This window comes from Triplophysa rosa, linkage group LG25 (assembly GCF_024868665.1).
Source record: "Triplophysa rosa linkage group LG25, Trosa_1v2, whole genome shotgun sequence".
In the NCBI taxonomy this organism is placed as follows: domain Eukaryota; kingdom Metazoa; phylum Chordata; class Actinopteri; order Cypriniformes; family Nemacheilidae; genus Triplophysa; species Triplophysa rosa.
Genome location: NC_079914.1, coordinates 529,019 through 547,641, shown reverse-complemented (window position 1 = coordinate 547,641; position 18,623 = coordinate 529,019). Strand labels below are relative to the sequence as shown.

General features: G+C 43.0%; 1 protein-coding gene across 1 annotated transcript; it reads right to left on the bottom strand.

The window, feature by feature from the left end:
* Window positions 1-2,144: 2,144 nt before the first annotated feature.
* Window positions 2,145-16,879, bottom strand: LOC130549214 (aminoacylase-1A-like). Its single transcript, XM_057326433.1, has 10 exons — window positions 16,864-16,879; window positions 16,477-16,584; window positions 14,808-14,864; window positions 14,656-14,729; window positions 14,298-14,347; window positions 14,075-14,219; window positions 13,767-13,835; window positions 13,102-13,181; window positions 12,958-13,018; window positions 2,145-3,064 (listed from the first exon to the last, which is right to left on the bottom strand). The coding sequence occupies exons 1-10, from the start codon at window positions 16,877-16,879 to the stop codon at window positions 2,900-2,902; spliced, it is 825 nt and encodes a 274-aa protein (XP_057182416.1). The 3' UTR covers window positions 2,145-2,899.
* Window positions 16,880-18,623: the final 1,744 nt, after the last annotated feature.

The window sequence follows — 18,623 nt, the reverse complement described above, 5'->3', positions numbered from 1 at the left end:
TTACCAATAATTGAAATTATATATAAATGTTTATTAATATTTAGATTTTTCTTAAATATATGCATGGATGTGTATGTGTTAATATATACAAAATTATTATGCACAGTAAACAGATAAATATTATGTAAACACAAACTTTTATTCTGGATGCGATTAATCTTTTGACAGCCCTAATTAAAATCAATAACAACAGGACGGATTAACTGAATAAATCCAGAGGGTATAGCATCAAAGACAACTGCATACTCTTTAGTCGATATAGGAAGTTGAAATTTATTTAAGAATTCTTCATATGACAGTAAATGACCGTTATTATGAAATAACTGCGTAACCAACAAAATATGATTTTTCACCCAATAGTCCAAAAACATTTTTTTATTCTTATAATTTAATATCTTTATTGTTCCAAATGAGAATGAAACTTTGTGACATGACAACACATTTGAGTGATGCAATCAAACAGGGACACATCCATTAAACCAAATAAATGTCAGTCCACCCTCATTTATAAAACACCATCAGGAATAGCCGTGTATATAGCCTACTTTACATCTCAGAATCAGAATCAGAATCAGAAGAGCTTTATTGCCAAGTGTGCTTGCACACACAAGGAATTTTCTTTGGTGTTGGAAGCTTCTAGTACAGACATTCAACACAATGACAATAAAATATAATACGATTTACAGTCTAAAAGATTCTAAATTGTGCATATATAAAATAAAGACTATTTTACAGAAAATGGGGGGTAATAACATATAAGAGACATTGTACAGTGTAGCAAATAGTAGAATATACATATTAACAGATTGTATGTACACTTGTGCAAATGGATAATTTAGTAAGTAGAGGTAGTGTTATATACATGTATACATAAGATGTAGATATAATAAGGCACAGTAGTGCACACTATAGGAGTAGTGGAAGTGGAATATTGCTCTTAAGGAGCAGTTATCTGTTTAGGAGGGAGATTGCCTGGGGGAAGAAGCTGCTTCTGTGTCTGGAAGTCCTGGTGTTTGGTGCTCTAAAGCGCCGGCCAGAGGGCAACAGATCAAAAAGTTTGTGTGCTGGGTGTGTGGAGTCAATGATGATTTTTCTTGCCCTGTTTTTCACTCTGGAATCGTACAGGTCCTGAAGTGTGGGCAGAGGAGCACCAATAATTTTCTCAGCACTACGAACTGTCCGTTGTAGTCTTCGTAGGTCTGATTTGGTGGCCGAGCCATACCAAACAGTAATTGAAGTGCACAGAACAGATTGGATGGCCACTGAGTAGAACTGGGTCAGTAGCTCCTGTGGTAGGTAGAACTTCCTCAATTGACGGAGGAAGTATAACCTCTGCTGGGCCTTCTTTACAATGGAGTCTATGTGGGACTCCCACTTCAGGTCCTGAGAGATGGTGGAGCCCAGGAACCTGAATGACTCCACAGTATCCACAGTGCTGTCCAGGATGGTGAGGGGAGGAAGTGATGGAGGGTTCCTTCTGAAATCCACTATCATCTCCACTGTCTTGAATGCATTCAGCTCTAGGTTGTTTTGACTACACCAGGCAGCCAGCTGAGCAACCTCCTTTCTGTAGGCAGATTCATCACCATCTTGAATAAGGCCAATGACTGTGGTGTCATCTGCAAACTTCAGGAGTTTGACAGAAGGGTCTGTAGAGGTGCATTCGTTTGTGTAGAGTGAAAATAGCAGTGGAGAAAGAACACATCCTTGAGGAGCTCCGTCTCAACATGGATTTGAGAGATGATTAATCTTATTGTGTCATTTTGACGTATTAACTATTTAAATGTCTATATTAATATAAATGATGTCAGAGGGCAACTGGGTGTTTAGTGTCATTTCCTGGGATTTGGCTTTGTTTTAACCTTTTTAGTGATTAACGGTTAAATGGATTAAAATGTAATTGTGACCATGAAACTCTTTTTGTCCTCCAATAATATTAAGACCTCTTTGAGTCTGTTACAGATTTTGCGTAACTTTTATAGCTGCACAGAAATAATGGAGATATTGCGAAATGTTAATTGACATTTTCCTACTTAAAAGGGTTTTCTACAAACGCACACGGTAATGCTCTAGTGGTGGGAAACTAATCATATGGCGCCCCCTTGAGGCTACCTGAAGATCACACACGCACTCAAGCACGCACAAAATAACAATCTTGTATTTCTGTTTATTCTGTGTGCGATATTCTTAAGACCAATAGTATAATACTTCATAGAGGCACTTTATACACTTTGACACGATACTAGTTAACACTATTACATGCCAACCCCTTATTCTTGAATTTACTTAAATTACTTAAAGCGGATCTAAAGAAATCAAAAGACACAAATACCAGTGTAATTACTAAACTGGTCAATTCTTAATGAACCAGTTCACACAATATGTCAACGTATTATGAAATGCAATCATGTGACACATTAACAAAATAAAAAAAACTTACATCACACAGTCAGTAGGTACAGTATACCTATAAGCATTTTCAGCATTATAACAATTACAATATGTTTGCATGAAAATTGTTTGTATTGGAATATAATGCATCCATGGCAAGCACAGATATCTCTAAAGTCATTAGATAAACATAAAATGCTTAATTCTACAGTGATTAAAACAACAGTCTAATATTAGCATAAAATAGATGAATTCATCACTCAACCCAGATGTAAAGGTAACACATAAGACTTAAAAGCATATACAATTAAGACATCAAAAAACAATCCCCTGAGTTAATTCAAGCAATTGTAAGATTGTGAGGTTTAATACATGGGTTTGCCCCAATCTTTGGTGTTACGGCAGATACATTTATTGATATGTGCAAAAGTCAGCACCTACTAAAAGCTGTGAGGAGAAGCAGCGCTGTAAGCGATGCGTTGATTTTTAAGCAGTGAGTGTCGAGTATTTATTCGTCTCCGCTCAGAGGTGGCACACTGGCGAGGGCAGGCACGAGTCTCTCATACACCTGAATGCCCTGTAGAAATACACGCTCATTCAGGTATTCATTATGATCGTGCAGGAGGATGGGAGTGCAGTTCATCGGGGAAAATCCAATGGCTGGAAGACCCAACTGAAAAAAATGTAACTCCATAATTACAGTACGCTACTGGCCAAATCACTGCAAATTCACAACAAGATTACAACACTAATATGAGCTCACCTGTTACATATCATATCATAAATACATACATAAAAGATTAAACGTATTATGGAAAAAAACTACAAATAAATGACCAAATCACACATAACATTTCATTGATTAATGCCATTTGACATTAAATAACTTCTGTTCTGTGTGATTTCGTAAAAAAACTGAGCAGAGTTTTTGCTTTACAATGTCATCTGATATTCAAAAACAATCTCTTGAATTCATAAAAGTGACTATTCATGGAAACTCAGTGACTGAGATTAGTATTATGAATGTGTTTCAGATCCTGCCACAGCTAAACTTCTGCAGATGAATCCAATTGAATTTTTTTCTTGGGCACAGGCGTCGTTATGTTTGATGAACTTTAATTTGATAAAAATAAAAAAACAACCCGAGTAAAACCAGCAGTCATTTCTGACTCTTGAAACACAATTTACCAAATATGATGTGCAAGGCAACCATTTAAATGCACACGTTTCAGAAACTTATGCAAAGCAACTTTCAGTACACGAGGTCTACATTTTCAGGATGTGTTATAACTTGGAATCAAATCCATGACCTTTGAGACGCTAACACAATGCTCAGAAATTTGTGACTTTTAAATGCAGAAGATTTCCCTTCCGCACGGGTTTAATGTTGTTATGGTTCTCTATCATCATCTCATTACGAGATCCACCTATGGGAAGGGCATCCGTACCTGACCTCTGTAGAAGCATCCAATTGCACCAAGTCTGGCAAGACAGACTGGAGCGCGCGCCCTATGCCAGGTGGGGACCCGCCCCCTCACCTAATGCATAAAGGCTACTATACGCGCTACCTTTCCTCAGTTGACATTTGCTTCTCGCGACCTCTTAGCTATGCAGCTTTACTGTGCTTGTCTGACTTCACTTGGCCTACAGAAGGACATATCTCCGATCAACAATCCAGGCGTGTTGTCAGGATTTTACGGTTGGTTGCTATTTATCTTCGATTGGTCGGCTTGCCACCCATGCTCGCCATCTTTTCTGTTACCAGGCTGCCGGCCTGTTTCTCCGCATGGATAAACGATCTGCTCCCCCATTGGACCCGCAGTCGCATGCATGCCCTGCCGCCTGCGTCTCCCTTATCGCCGCAAGGGATACCCATCCCTATTGCCTCGCGTGTATGAGGTTTAAACATGCCGAGGAAGCACTTTCGCTGCCGGAAAACTGCAGCCATTGCCTGGCCCTGCCTAAGAAGCTTCTCAGGCGCCGGCTTAAGATTGCCTCCACCCAGGGCGTCGAAGAACAGTGCGACTCGGATGCTGAAGCGGTCAAGTGTGGGGCAGCTCTGGGGGCCTCCCAGAGTCTGCCAGCTCTCAGTTGGGCCGACCAGGTTGATGAGAGCTTACTCGATGATATCCTATCTGGGGTTTCGTAGTTTCATGGTGAGCCTGCCGGCTCAGGTGAAGATCCCTCTTTACTCGATGGTTCGGAGGACGAGGACATCATCCCGTCCACCCAGGCTACTCTGGCTAGTGGCGTGGCTGCACAACCGCACGCGATGCTCCACGAGGTGTGTGAGCGAGCGGCCGCCCGGCTCACCATCGATTGGCCGGCTCTCCAGAATACCGCCGATCAGGAGAGGGACATCTACGATGGCAAACTCCTCGGCCCTCCGGCCGGTCCACGGAAACAGCTCTTGCCGATTGTCCCCGCGTGCGCTAAAGCACATGTGCCATTTTTGGAATGACCCGCTCGACCTGAAGCATGGCTTAACAGGTCTGGAGGTTAAGAATATGGCATCGCTCGGTTTGGGTGATCCTCCCGCTATCGAGCCGTCCATCGTTAGACACCTCAGCCCCTCTCAGGGAGGTCTTCTGGCTCCCCCCAAGCCAACACTCCCTAACAAGATGGACCGCTTTACGGCTTCGGTTTTCCAGACCTCGTACACAGCGTCTGCTCTGTCAGTGCGAGCGCTAAATGTTTCCTCCCTCCTCTCAGCCTATCAGGCTGAGCTATTGGAAGACATGGGTAAGCACCTGGATAAAGGTTCCCCATCGCGCCCTGTGGCTAAATCTCTCTGGTCTGCCCGACAGTGAGAAAAGGCGCATTGCAGGAGCCCCGGTGGAGCCTGGCCAGGCTCTCTTCGGTCCGGCGGTTGCCCTAATGCAGCAGCGCTGCGATGATAAGAAGGAGGATGAGGGGTTTAAACTGTGCTTGCCTAAGAAGACTGCTCCACGCCAGGCTCCCTCTCGTCCCCCGCCTCAAATCAGCCATTTGATAATGTGGCCAAACACAAGCCCCGTAACAGGCAACCCAGCCAGCAGACTAACCAGCCACCTAAGACCTGGGGTAAGTCATCTTATGCTGCAGCCGCAGCAAAGAAGCCCCCTAACCCCACCACTTCGGATGGCAAACGAAAAAGGCATACCTGATATGCCCCTTCTGGGGCTTCTTGGTCCAGGTTCACTGGCGCCCAGCCCATTGGACGTAAGTTTGAGTTTTCTTCCCCCTTTACCCAAGATGAGAAAGTTCTCAACCCAAGGGCCCCTTTTTCTGTGTTCGGGTGCCCACCCTCACATGCCACAAGTTCAGGTGTTCCCCATACACTATCACCCTCACCAGCTCCCTGTCCCAGAGCTAGAGGGAAAATCATCGGTGACAAGTGCGCTGCCGGTGTTGAAAAGTGCTCAACCAAAGCCTCTTCACAGTTTGCACAAATCACCCCTCATACACTCAATAAAAGCTTCGGCTACGCTGTGTGTTTCAAAAATAAAAAATCGGAATCAAAACCAAACACCAAGAGTAAACGCTCTGCTCGCTGCAGCCGTTTCTCCGATGTCCTACATGTCACCGCCAGTCTGTCCACTAGATGGCGCCATTGCACCACGAATGAGCAGTCTGGCAGCTCCGTGTATATCCCCTACGCGCGTGGGTACTCTCAGCGCTCATGCGACAGCTTGGCAGTCTGTGTCGGCCCCCAATTGGGTTATCCACACCTTTATGATGGCAATAGGCTCCAGTTTGCCAAAAAAAAAACCTGCGCTTCAGCGGAATCCTCTCTTCTCACACGGAAGAGAGGTCCTCTCACGTTCTGAAAGACAAGATTTCCTCCCTTTTCGAGAAGGGGGCGGTACGGGTGATACCCTCGCATCTGTACAACCAGGGGTTTTATTCTCGTTATTTCTTAGTCCCGAAAAAGGACGGCTCCATTCGTCCTATTCTGGATCTCAGAGTGTTGAACAAACACTTAAGGACATACAATTTCAGAATGTTAATGCACGGCACTCTCTCGTTCAATTCATCAGAACGACTGGTTCACATCAGTCGATCTGAAAGATGCTTTTTTCCACATAAGCATATTGTAACGCCAGAAGGACGGGAGTCAAATGCAGGGTCACAAAATAATAGTTTTAATAACAAAACAGCAGAATAACACAATTACACTCAAACAGACCAGTCAACCAAAAGGGAACGGGGCTCGAGCGCTCGGCTGGGGGGAAGAAGCAAGGGGAAAGTTTTGAGAGTCTGGGTGGGGTCCAAAGGACCGATCTCACGGGGAGAGTCACGAGAGGTTCCGTAGCACACCCCCTGAGGGGGGAATCTGGTAAACCGCTTGAACAACCCCGGAGGGAGAATATGGTAAACCGCTTGAACAACCCCGGAGGGAGAACTGGTAATCCGCTTGAACAACCCCGGAGGGAGAATCTGGTAATCCGCATGAACAACCCCGGAGGGAGAAACTGGTAATCCGCTTGAACAACTCCGGAGGGAGAATCTGGTAATCCGCTTGAACAACCCCAGAGGGAGAAACTGGTAATCCGCTTGAACAACCCCAGAGGGAGAATATGGTAATCTGCTTGAACAACCCCGGAGGGAGAGGCACGATTCCACACGAACGACCTCACCGGAAGAGCTGGATCCACCAGGGAGAACTCCTTCGGCCGCCAAACAGCAAGGAACCAAGGCCGCCGGCGCAATGATCTGCTTGAGAGTGGGTCCTATCTCTCCCCCTCAGCCCCTTGCACGATCTCTGTCGCACCATTACAGTGACGCGCACGTGCTTAACAGCGCTGCACCACTGGAGGAAGACGGAGTTTTACGCTCATGGAACGCCTCTAGGAGTGATCATGTTGCGGAAAGTGGTTACGATGTATGCATCCTTAACAGGATGGGGAGCCACACAAGAGGGCAGAACAGTGAACGGTGTGTGGCCAAACACTCTTCACTTAGCCCATATAAACTATTTGGAGCTCCTCTCTGTTTGGAAGGCTCTGAGGCATTTTTTGCCCCACCTCCAGGGACATCATGTGCGGATACGCAGCGGCCACACCACTGCAGTAGCATAAATAAATCGCCAGGGGGGCATGCATTCCTCCAAGCTCCATGCTCTGGCTCAGAAGCTGTGGTATGTAGCAGGCAACATTTTCTATCCGTACAAGCCACCCATGTTCCGGGCGTTCTGAACAGGGGAGCGGACCTTCTATCGAGGAGGAATCCACTCTATGGAGATTGGCGTCTCCACCCTCAGGTAGTGGGCCTGCTGTGGCAGAGATTCGGCCAAGCGGCCACAGATCTCTTCGCCTCCTCGCTACGGGACGAGGACGCACCCCTCGGTGTGGATGCGCTGGCCCATTCGTGGCCACGAGTGCTGCTCTATGCGTTCACTCCTCTCTGCTTGATACTGCCTACCCTGGCCAGGGTGAGAGATCAGAACTTGTCTCTTCTCCTGATAGCACCCAGGTGGCCCAAAGCACCATGGATGGCGGAGATTTCTCCTCTGTTATATGCTCAGCCATGGCCCCTCCCATTACGCACGGACCTCCTGTCCCAGGCGAACGGGAAAATCTACCACCCCCACCCGGACAGGGTGGCTCTCTGGGCCTGGCCAGTGAGAGGGCAAACTCAAACACATTTGGGCTTCCTGCTCGTGTTATCGTCACTATTACGAATGCTAGAGCCGCTTCTACGCGGTCTTTGTATGACTGTAAGTGGTGCGTGTTTGAGGAGTGGTGTGATGGGCGCAGGTTGATTTCGTATCAGTGCTCTATTGCTGATATTTTGTGCTTTTTGCAGGACTTAATAGATAAAGGAAGATCCTTTTCCACTATTAATGTCTATTTAGCAGCTATCGCTGTGTGCCATGTCGGATTCGATGGCACATCTGTAGGGCAACACCCTCTCCTTCGCAGGTTTATGAAGGGCGCACAGAGCTTTCTTCCCACGCCTGCTAAAACTGTGCCAGAGTGGGACCTCTCTATGGTGCTGGAGGCTCTGTCTCGGCGGCCCTTTGGGAGACATTTCGCTGAAACATCTGTCTTTCAAAACAGCATTGCTTCTGGCTCTGACCTCTGCCAAACGAGTCTTTTTTTTATGCATGCACTCTATGTTCATCCTTCTTGCACAAAATTTTATTTCGGTGGAAATAGAGTTTTTCTCAGGCCTAACCCGGCCTTTATGCCTAAATGCTTCCCAGCAGTGACGTGTGAGGTGATAGAGCTGTCCGCCTTTCACCCACCTCCTTTTCCCTCTGCAGAGGATGAGAGGTTACATATATAGTTACGTATATGGACAGGACTAAGGCTTTTAGAAAGAGCAATCAGCTCTTCATTTCCTGGGCTCCCTCTCACACAGGGAATCCCATTTCCAAACAACGCTTCTCTCATTGGCTTGTGGAAGCAATTTCTATGGCATATGTATCCATGGGAGTGCAGCCCCCAGGGGGCCTCAGAGCTCACTCTACCAGAGGCATGGCTGCTTCGTGGGCTCTGTTCAGGGGAGTTTCTGTGCTACAGGACATCTGTGCCACAGCTAGTTGGACTTCTCCTCATTCGTTTATCAGATACTACCGGCTGGATGTTACCAGGACCCCGGTAGCTCATTCTGTTTTAGGGGTGGGCTCATCATAGCTTTCTTTAACCCCTTTATAGCTTGGTGGGTCAGGCTTAGCGCACTTACGTCACTCAGCATCTCACTTCTTACACATACCGGCTTTCGCTTGGCATCTCACATTTTTCCTATGTCCATTGTCAGCATCACTTATGAGTGCATGCTATCGCATGTCACCTGTAAAGCGGTTATCTAGCTCCCTCTCTATGTACCTGGGTTGCTATTTTGTGACGTGTTTGGCACCGCCCACACGGGTGACCGTCTTCTGGCTTGCGGACCTTCGTTGAGTGTATTGGGCAACCGGGGAGCTGTCCAGTTCTCCCATAGGTGGATCTCATAACGAGATGATGATAGAGAACAATAGGTTACTATCGTAACCCCGGTTCTCTGAAACATCGAGTGGAGAGATCCACCAAGTTTGCCCTGCTTGCTGCACGAGAAGCGAATATGCTCACTGAGGAAAGGTAGCGAGTGCAGTAGCCTTTATGCATTAGGTGAGGGGGCGGGTCCTCACCTGGCATAGGGCGCGCGATCCTGTCTGTCTAGCCAGACTTGGTGCAATTGGATGCTTCTACAGAGGTCAGGTACGGATGCCCTTCCCATAGGTGGATCTCTTCACGCCACTCGATGTTTCAGAGAACTGGGGTTACGATAGTAACCTATTGTTACGGCTGTGTATGTTCCACTGGATTCTAATGTTAGTTTGGCTCTGCATGACACCATTAGTTGGCTACGAAGCAAGTACCTGAGGCCAAGTACACATCACAGCAGGGGACTTTCAACAAGCAGATTTAAAAGTAATGCTCCCTAGATTTGACAGTGTCAGAGAACAGGACCTGGAAGAGCATACTTCTGCTATATTGGGATCCATCAGGCAAACATTAGTTTTATGATATAGCACTAAGGCAAAATGATGCAGCACGTTTAGGGAGAGCATTTCCAACGTGCTGCCTGTCACAGTACAACAATAACAATTGGCAATACATTAATTTAATGTTAAATACATTAATGAGCAAAAACTCTTCAAGAAGCTCATTTTACTGTACATGTAGATTGTATAACATGAGGATTCAGTCGGTGTAGGAAAGAGTGATTGACAGCACGATGCCATCGTTACATACATAGAACATTCAAACAGACATCATTTAGACGCTTTCAGAATGAGAATTTGTTTCTCTTTCCTGTCGATCCTTGGGAATTTTGGCCATTAACAATGCACTGTCATCACATTATTGAGCGTGATCAACTTTTCTGCACTGCTGCTTTAGCTTGTTAAGTGAATGCTCTAAACAGTGCTGGAAAAAAGCACGCACCTGACGCATGCGGTGGCCCGGGGAAAGCGAGGGTTTGCGGTACACCATGAGAGTTTTGCGTTTCGTATCGACGGAGATGTATCGCGGATTGTTCGGTTCAGTCTGAATATCGTAACACCCCCATTGCTCCATTGGAAGGGCCCTATGATTTCTGCCGAATAGGTCTAATTTTTGATGAATAAATAAAAAACTAATTTTGGAGCATAAAGTTTATTATTAAACTGTTAAATACCCCGCCTCCATTCCATGCCTTTGTAATGTCATCATAAGTGACTGATCACGTCATTTGAGTGATCATTGCAAAAAAAATGTGTTTATGTATAAATATTCTGTTTATGTATATACTGTATTCTAGAGCACTTCCCATTCATGTGTCCCAACCTTTAACTGGTACTGTACTATAATAGACAAAGAATATAGGCCGATATATCGATATCTGACTTTTTTACTCCCTAATATCGGTATCAGGCCCCCAAAAAACCCAGATCAGTCAGGCTCTAATCCAGAGGATTGCCACCAAATCACTGGCTGTCATCTTCCTTCCCTGGATAAAACCCTACAGTTCCCGCCTCTTTAAGGAAGCCCAGAGCATTCTGAATGGTCCAGCGCACCCAGGACATCATCTGTTTGAAATGTTGTCCTCGAGAATATGTTTTAGGACAATCAGAGCATAAACTAACAGATTAAAATAACACAACTGTATGCGAAAGCCATGTACTAAACACAACATGAATTTTCTCATTCCGCATTGTATGTCGATGTGTTATGCACCATTGTGTTCTTTTTATTTATAGTCAAAATGATTGGCTTTAACAAAGTGCAGTGCTCATCTGTTTGGTCAACACATTTCAGTATAGATGTTGCAATTAGTTATAAGTATGATTTAGCCTTCGCAGAGATTGGCCAGTTAAAAAAACTATTTTGAATCTGAAAGCAAACCAATAAGTAAACAATAGACTATGCACGATCGCTTCTGCGTTTTGTCTCAGCCAGCTCAGTTACATCTGGTGCACGTAGCGAACATGGGGAACAATGAAGATTTTTCACCCGGTCACTTCAAGATGCACCTAGGATTACTCAACGATGTGAGACAAATTATCCAATCATTACATCACACATCAACAACGAAAAAGGGGAAAGGCTTCAAGCTATACGTTTTAAGCTACATCCACAAGAAAAACTTCACTTTTGTACTTACTCAAGGTTTGATCCCAGAGGCACTCAACAATGCTTAGCTGTAGCGCTGTCGATGTTTTTTTTTTATAGTAAACATATCGTTATCGCTGGTGACAAATTACCTCAGCGCTATGAGAGCGGAAGTGGCCTAGCTGGCTGAGATTTCAGCGGATGTACGTCATCACCCTGTGGGCATATAGTCAATTCAATTCTAATATTTCATTTGCCATTTACCGAGTAATCTTTATGTATTATGGGGATGAATATAATCAACCACCGTTGAGTTTTGATCGATTAATGCTTTTGTTAAAAAAATTAAGTTGTGGAAATAGGCATTTGTTTCACGGGTGTCTACAGTATGTTGCTGTTCCTTTGCGAATATTATGAAAAATAAACCCCTAAAAAGGACACATTTGTTTGTCATGACTGGCAGACACTCCATCCATTGTAATTTAATTAAAGGAGTAGTTCACTTAAAAAAATCATGATAATTCACTCACCGACATGTCATACAAGCCATCTGTGTGTTTATTTCTTCTGTCGAAAACAAATTGAGGCTTTAGAGGAAAGTAGAAGACTGTTCAAATGTTCTTGGATATTGAATGACACATTATACGTCTTTATTCAAGATTATTGTTTTAAATTTGACAGTTTGTGTGCATATCAGGGATCTTTTTTTTAAATCTACATCACGCGTAACATTTCCAACGTTATTGTGCAATACAGACGTCGTGGACATGCTCACAGAAGCAGTGCAAGCCGTATATTTATGTTTAAAAAGTATATAATTGTTTAGTTTTCTTGGAAAACGTTTCACTAGACAACACCCTTATTCATCAGCTGGTGTCGTGTAGTGCCTTTTGAAGCTGCGATGAAACTGAAATTTGAACCTTAACCAACAGCCCCCCGTTGAAGTGCATTAAATGAAGAACTCATGAAAGCCTTCCTCAAAAGCCTTAATTTGTTTTTGACAGAAGAAATAAACACACGGACAGCTTGTATGACATGTGGGTGAGTGAATTATTATTAATTCACCTTTTTTAAAGTGAACTATTCCTTTAATGAGCAATACATTTGAGTCACCAAAAAATTAAAATGAGAAGTCCTAGTAACACTACATGCATTGTGGGTGGATATATCATGAGGCCTTTTATTATTCTCACCAAAACAGTACTAATCTAGAACAGAACTAATCATTTAAGCAGGAGCTAACTTTGGTGTGTTGATCTTAGAAGGGTTGTGTCATTGACAAATCTTTGAGCTAACCCGTTAACTGTTATTCATATGTGGCAGGACCTGAAACAAGCAAATTGAAAGCCTACAAATATCACCAGGCTAAAATGGTTTGGAGTGGTCATTACTCCTCCACAGCAGTGTTAGACGCTCCTAAATAACATTTCATATATAAAAAGCATTTGGTGGCAGTGGCTGCTAATGGAGTAACAAGTTACTGATGCTAATGTGGAAACTGATTTACCTCCCTCATGAAGCGACTATCTGTGGCAGCAGGGAAGATTTCCTTTTTCAGAGTCATATTCCTGTCATGACACATATAAAGTTATATGTCTGCATGTGCTGGACTCAGAAACACAGAAATGTACATTTCTAGATAGTCTCTCACATGGCTTTGCAGGTTGAGCCAAATGCGTTCCACCAGGGGTTGCTCTCCTCTGTGGACGTCAAATTCTGGTCCATGTGTTTCTGAAGAGTAGAAACAAACAACACATTTAAAATCATTTGGACAATCTGCCTCTATCATACAGACATTGAGAGTCAGACAGATGGTTTTCCTGTACTTATCTATGTGTTTGTCTTTGAAAGAGAACTTGAAATGATGCTGTGCGGTATTAGCAAGCACTTGGTTTCATTAAATTAAAGATGCACATTTGTTTCTGCATGCTATGCTTTAACAGTATTAGCTAGTTGATTTATCCATTCTGCCGTTGTATCATCAGATCGTCTTTATCAACATTTATCAAAATGATCTCTTCCAATTGATATTAATTTGATATCTGCATTTATTGAATTACACAATAATAATAAACATTGTGCCTAATGTGAGAGGTAGATCACCTAATTCAGTAACACCATGTCTACGCAGGACGGGACGCGACACAACAAAAGACAATAGAACCCATTAGAACCTATTATAATTTTATATTTTGTCCACACTGGAATGCGGTCGCGCCGCTAGCGTCCGATGTAGACACAGTGTAAGTCCCAATAGACAAATGAAAAGAGCAGATGTTGGGTCAGGCCAGTAGGAAACGCACAAGATGAACTCACCTGCGCAAATTTGTATGTCACGCCCTCACCAGCCTCCTTACACCAAGCTTTTATCTGTTCTTCAAACTCCTACAGAATGAGACATTAGAAATTTCAGTGACACTTCATTTTCTCCCTAGAGCTTTGAGTCGGTTTCTGGGAACAGTTCATCGGTTGACTGATATGTTTTACGTGGTGTGTACCTGGTGTAACCTCAACACTACTACAAATGAGTTAAGCACAAGTTCATGGTTAAAATATTTTAGACAACATGAAGTAAATAACACAAGTGCAAAATTAACTGGCTGCTTAAAGGTGCAGAAACAGACCTGCAGGTCCACAGTGGGCGGGATTCTCAAATCAAAGCTGACATCCATTTCTGCTGGAACTACATTGTAAGCCACTCCCCCTTTCAACATTGTCATGTTAACAGTTGTGACATCACCAAGTGTGAAACACTCATTGGTGTTCAGCCTAAAAGAGACACAAACAGGTGTATAGGAATATTATCATGTTTAAGTGAAACAATAAAAATGTCTTAGCTGCACTTACCGCTTTTTCTCCTTCTCTCTGAACTCCAAGAAGGAATTTATAACGCGACGCTGTGGACATAGCAAAGACAGACACGCATCAGAAACAACAGATCACGCATCAGAATCAACAGATCGTTGCTGCCAGTGGTGCCATCCTTCACCCCCATTGACTGTCTTGAACTCTTGTTTTAATAAAGCCTTGTTTTCCTCACAATTGAACCTCTGCCTCTGTGTCATGACAGAAAGAGTATGGCTTCAGATAACAGTGATCTGGGGCGTGTTTCTGTTCTGTTAATACCAACAGAGTTTAAAGGAATTTGGGCAGCTACCAATGCTTTTGAGAAACACACCCCAGTTTATAGCTCGAACACACTCACCAGTTTTTCTGCAGCTGTGTTCTCCACAAACCTGGAGCCATGACCTGGACTGCCTGGACAGCTCACTGTAATCCCTGCAGGACAGATTTGACACAACAGTCTATTATTACACACTCACTTGAATTCACATACTAAATCAATGTGATACTCACACCAGGGGTTTTTCTCTCCATAGAAGACAGTAAATGCATCTGTGGGATTCGCCAAACCTATGTGCAAAAATCAACCACCAGATGAAAAAATACTGTATTGTACTATATCTGCTGTAGTAAATTGATAAACTGTTGTAAACACTGTATACTTTAATATTTACTGTAGTAAGACTCAAACACACTAGACATGACGCATATATTGAGTTCTTGTTCAAGTCTTTGTGCTGAACAGATTTGACAGTCCTTTTTCCCCTAGCACATACTGAACCTTACCAAAATTCTGAACCTAACACCGAAGTCCTTTGGACCGTAACACCCCTACTGCACATGCAACAAAGGTTTTAAATTGAGCAGTTTTGCCATCAACTGCATACGCCAAGAGCAGTCTTGTATAACTTTTTTTAATAATCTACCTGCTTCGGTTGGATTTTGCTTAAGGTGTTTATGGCCTATCTCTAGTAAAAGAAAACTGTTCTCAGCATGATCAGAGTTACTCAGGCCCTGTTTACACTGCCAGTTAAATGTGACCCAACTCCGATTTTTTCCTCCAATGTGACAGATCGGATATGACCCACGATAGTGTAAACAGGAAAAAAGCGCATGCATTTGGATATTTCGAGATCAGTTTCAGGCCTCATTCATATGTGGAAATAAATCAGATATGTGCCAATGTGACTGTCATGTAAACAGGCAGATCAGATATTCACCCGTCAATGCGAGTCGTACATCATTAATGCCTTTCACAGAGATGATCCCGGAAAATTGCCATATTGTTGTTAAGTTAAGCGCGTTCGCCAGTTATTAGAAAACTAAAAAAAAATTGTATTTAGCTAAATCATACATAGATGCATGATACGTCCTTTCACCAAACTGAAACTCAAGACGAGAAAATAGCGCTGTCTGCTTAAATGCAGTTTGCAATGACTCAATCTAAATTCATCACAATATCAAAATGATCAACATAAAAATACAAATCGCCTCAATAAACATGATCGCTCAGCAACCTAAAACACTTTGCTGTTCCACGTAGCGGAGAAACTCGAGTTTCTCTGCAGATACAGTACCTTAACTTTTAACAGGATAAACACTTGCACGAGCATTTACCTATTTTTTTCCTTAATAAAAACATTGCAAAAAACAAACATGATAACTAACATATACCGACCTAAGTGTTTATGTATTGTTACGTCCCCAGTTTAAATGTAGGGGTATGAGAGGACGTACAAAAAGAATGATAAAATTGAAAGCAATCTCGTCTCAAAAATCACAACAATAAGTTCGTTTTTAAGGCATTTCTATGATGCCGGTTTATTATATTTTTTTGTGTGTCAGTTAAGACAAAGAAATTAGTCAGTTTGAAAATAATTATTACCTTAGGAGCGGGCCCATTCAAAATAACAAACAAAGAAAAAAACTCTCTGTTTTTTAGTAGATACTGGCTTACCTTCAAAAAAAAAAATCAAAGAGGCCTTTAGGCAAAAATAAAGACACGTCGCTGCCCTTCCTCCCTCTCTGTGGCCAAACAGGAGAAAAGATCAAAAGAAAAAAAAGAAAAGGAGCCCGTTCCCTACCAATACCGGAACACTTCGTTTTGGTGGGTTAAATAGGGTGCCAACACAACACCATAACGAGTAACTTTTTAAACTCTACAACATGTCGAAGTTCACACCAACAAGGACATCTCTCGCTCTCTCCCTCTCGCTGGCGTGAAGTTGTTCTTTTATGCCAGGAACAGTCAGGTCAGGCAGTCTGGGAAACAGGTGCAGGTAGTTGTCCGCTAATTAGATGGAGAGAGCGGCAGAGAGAGAGACACGCGGAAGAGAGGGGGAGAGAGAGACACACAGCAACAAATGCCACACTAACAAGATAATGTTAGACACAATATTCACCCAATAAAATATGTACACAAACATATATACGTCTAGGACGTAACAGTATGGTCTTTGTAATATCATGTGCAGTCTGCTTTATTGACGGGTTTTTTGTTCGGTCTGCAAGAGCTTGTTCAAATAATCTAAATAATAAAAAACTTTCTCAAAGTCATTTTTGAGCTCACATTTTTTGTACGTCATATAGTTATACAGACCATAGTTAGATTTTAAAAACACTACACATTGTGGAAATATTATTCAGTTAGAAGTATGATTTAATTACCAATATAATCAATAAGTGTTTTCTTTCATTAAATCATTAAGATGTGTGCTTTTATCATGTGCTTGCTATTTTACTCAGTGTGTGTGTGACAAGCCGAGCGAAACCACAAAAGAGGAACAAGCTTTGTGTGTACGTGCAGAAACAGTGTTCTAAGCCAGCACACACATACCCCCAAAGAGTCACACAGAGAAGGAATGTTATGAATTAATCCACTGCATATGTTTTAAGTATAATCATGAGTTTTGATGTGTTTTATTGAATCATAGGATTAAGAAACAACGCTGCATAATTAAAGCATTAGATGATTGAGGTTTTTTTTGGAAGTATTTTGACATGTTGTCTTGCTACATGAAACTGTCTCTAGGGAACACTTCCTAAAACTAGCAACTGACCGCAGGGTGCAAAAGATGCGTTGCAAAAGATGTTGTTTTGCAGGAACTAACACAGAAGGGCGGAGTCAGATAAACGTGGTGCACGGTGATTGGTTGCCAAGGAGCAATACTCCCTAGAGACAAAGGAGGAGTCAGAAGATGAGAACGACGTCAAATACTGAATAAATATGTGTGTTTTTGAATAATCTGGGTTGTTGGCTTGTGGTGGAGTGAGGAGATCGTCTGACAACCCAAAGCTTTGTTACTCTTTTACATCTGATAAATAAACTTCAGTTTTTGAACTTAAAAGTTTCTCTTTGAATTCTGAACATGCAGGACTGCCTCTAAAGTCCAACAATTGGTGACCCCGACGTGATTTGAACACGCAACCTTCTGATCTATCCGTCATTAAGCCATCCCCCGCCATATGAACCGCCTAACCAGCAAGTAGTGATGACAATTAGAGGAGGAGAAATGGAAGTTGACATAGAACCATGGAGTAAGGGCATGCAAGAGTTAAGAGAGGAATTTAAAGAATTGAAAAAGGACATGAAGGGAGAGGTAGATAACACGATAGAAATAGCACAACAAGTTCTAGATACCATGGAGAAGACAAGACATGAGCGGGAGGAATCTGAGGAAAGCGAGCATGAGAGTGATAGTGAAAGCATTCAGGAAGTAAAAGAGGAAGGGCCTAGAAGTAAGGCTAGAGGGAAAAAACCAAAACAAACATCAACCCCTAACGTCCAATCAAGAACTACAGAGCAGATAAAAATTAGAATTGATGGAAACATGACGATGGAGGAGCCAATAGCAAAGAGAGTAAGAAGTGCAGATAAGAACAACCAAAGGAATGAAGACATTTTTGAATATGGCCCACAGCACCAACTGTTTATGCCCCAAATCCAGGCACCCTTAGTGGTGAGAGCAGGAGGGAATCGCCTGTACCAACCATGGTCACACAGTGACATGACAGCGATAGCAAGTAAAATGCCACCTATTACTTCAGGGGGCAGCAGATGGTTGAGTAAGCTGACAGCGCTCAGCCATGGCACTGAGTTGGCTTTGGGTGACCTAAGATGTCTGTTAGGACAGATATTAACAGCATCACAGATGCAAAATCTGGAACTAGATGCCAAAACCACCACTGATTTAAATGAAACACCATTTGCTAGAGTAAGCACGGATATAGGTAGAGCACTGAGAAGATTGTATCCTGTGCCACCAACTGTGTACCAAAACATTAAGTTCCGCATTAAACCTGGTGAGACTGGAGCAGCCTATTATTTCC

Bases quoted from the DNA above. Each gene is read 5' to 3' on its own strand.
- LOC130549214 (XM_057326433.1), bottom strand. The intron at 14,865-16,476 runs GTGTGAACTTCG...TTTTGCACATAG, and splicing joins AGCGAGAGATGTCCTTGTTG to GTTTGGCGAATCCCACAGAT. The intron at 13,836-14,074 runs GTCTGTTTCTGC...CTCATTCTGTAG, and splicing joins CGCCCACTGTGGACCTGCAG to GAGTTTGAAGAACAGATAAA.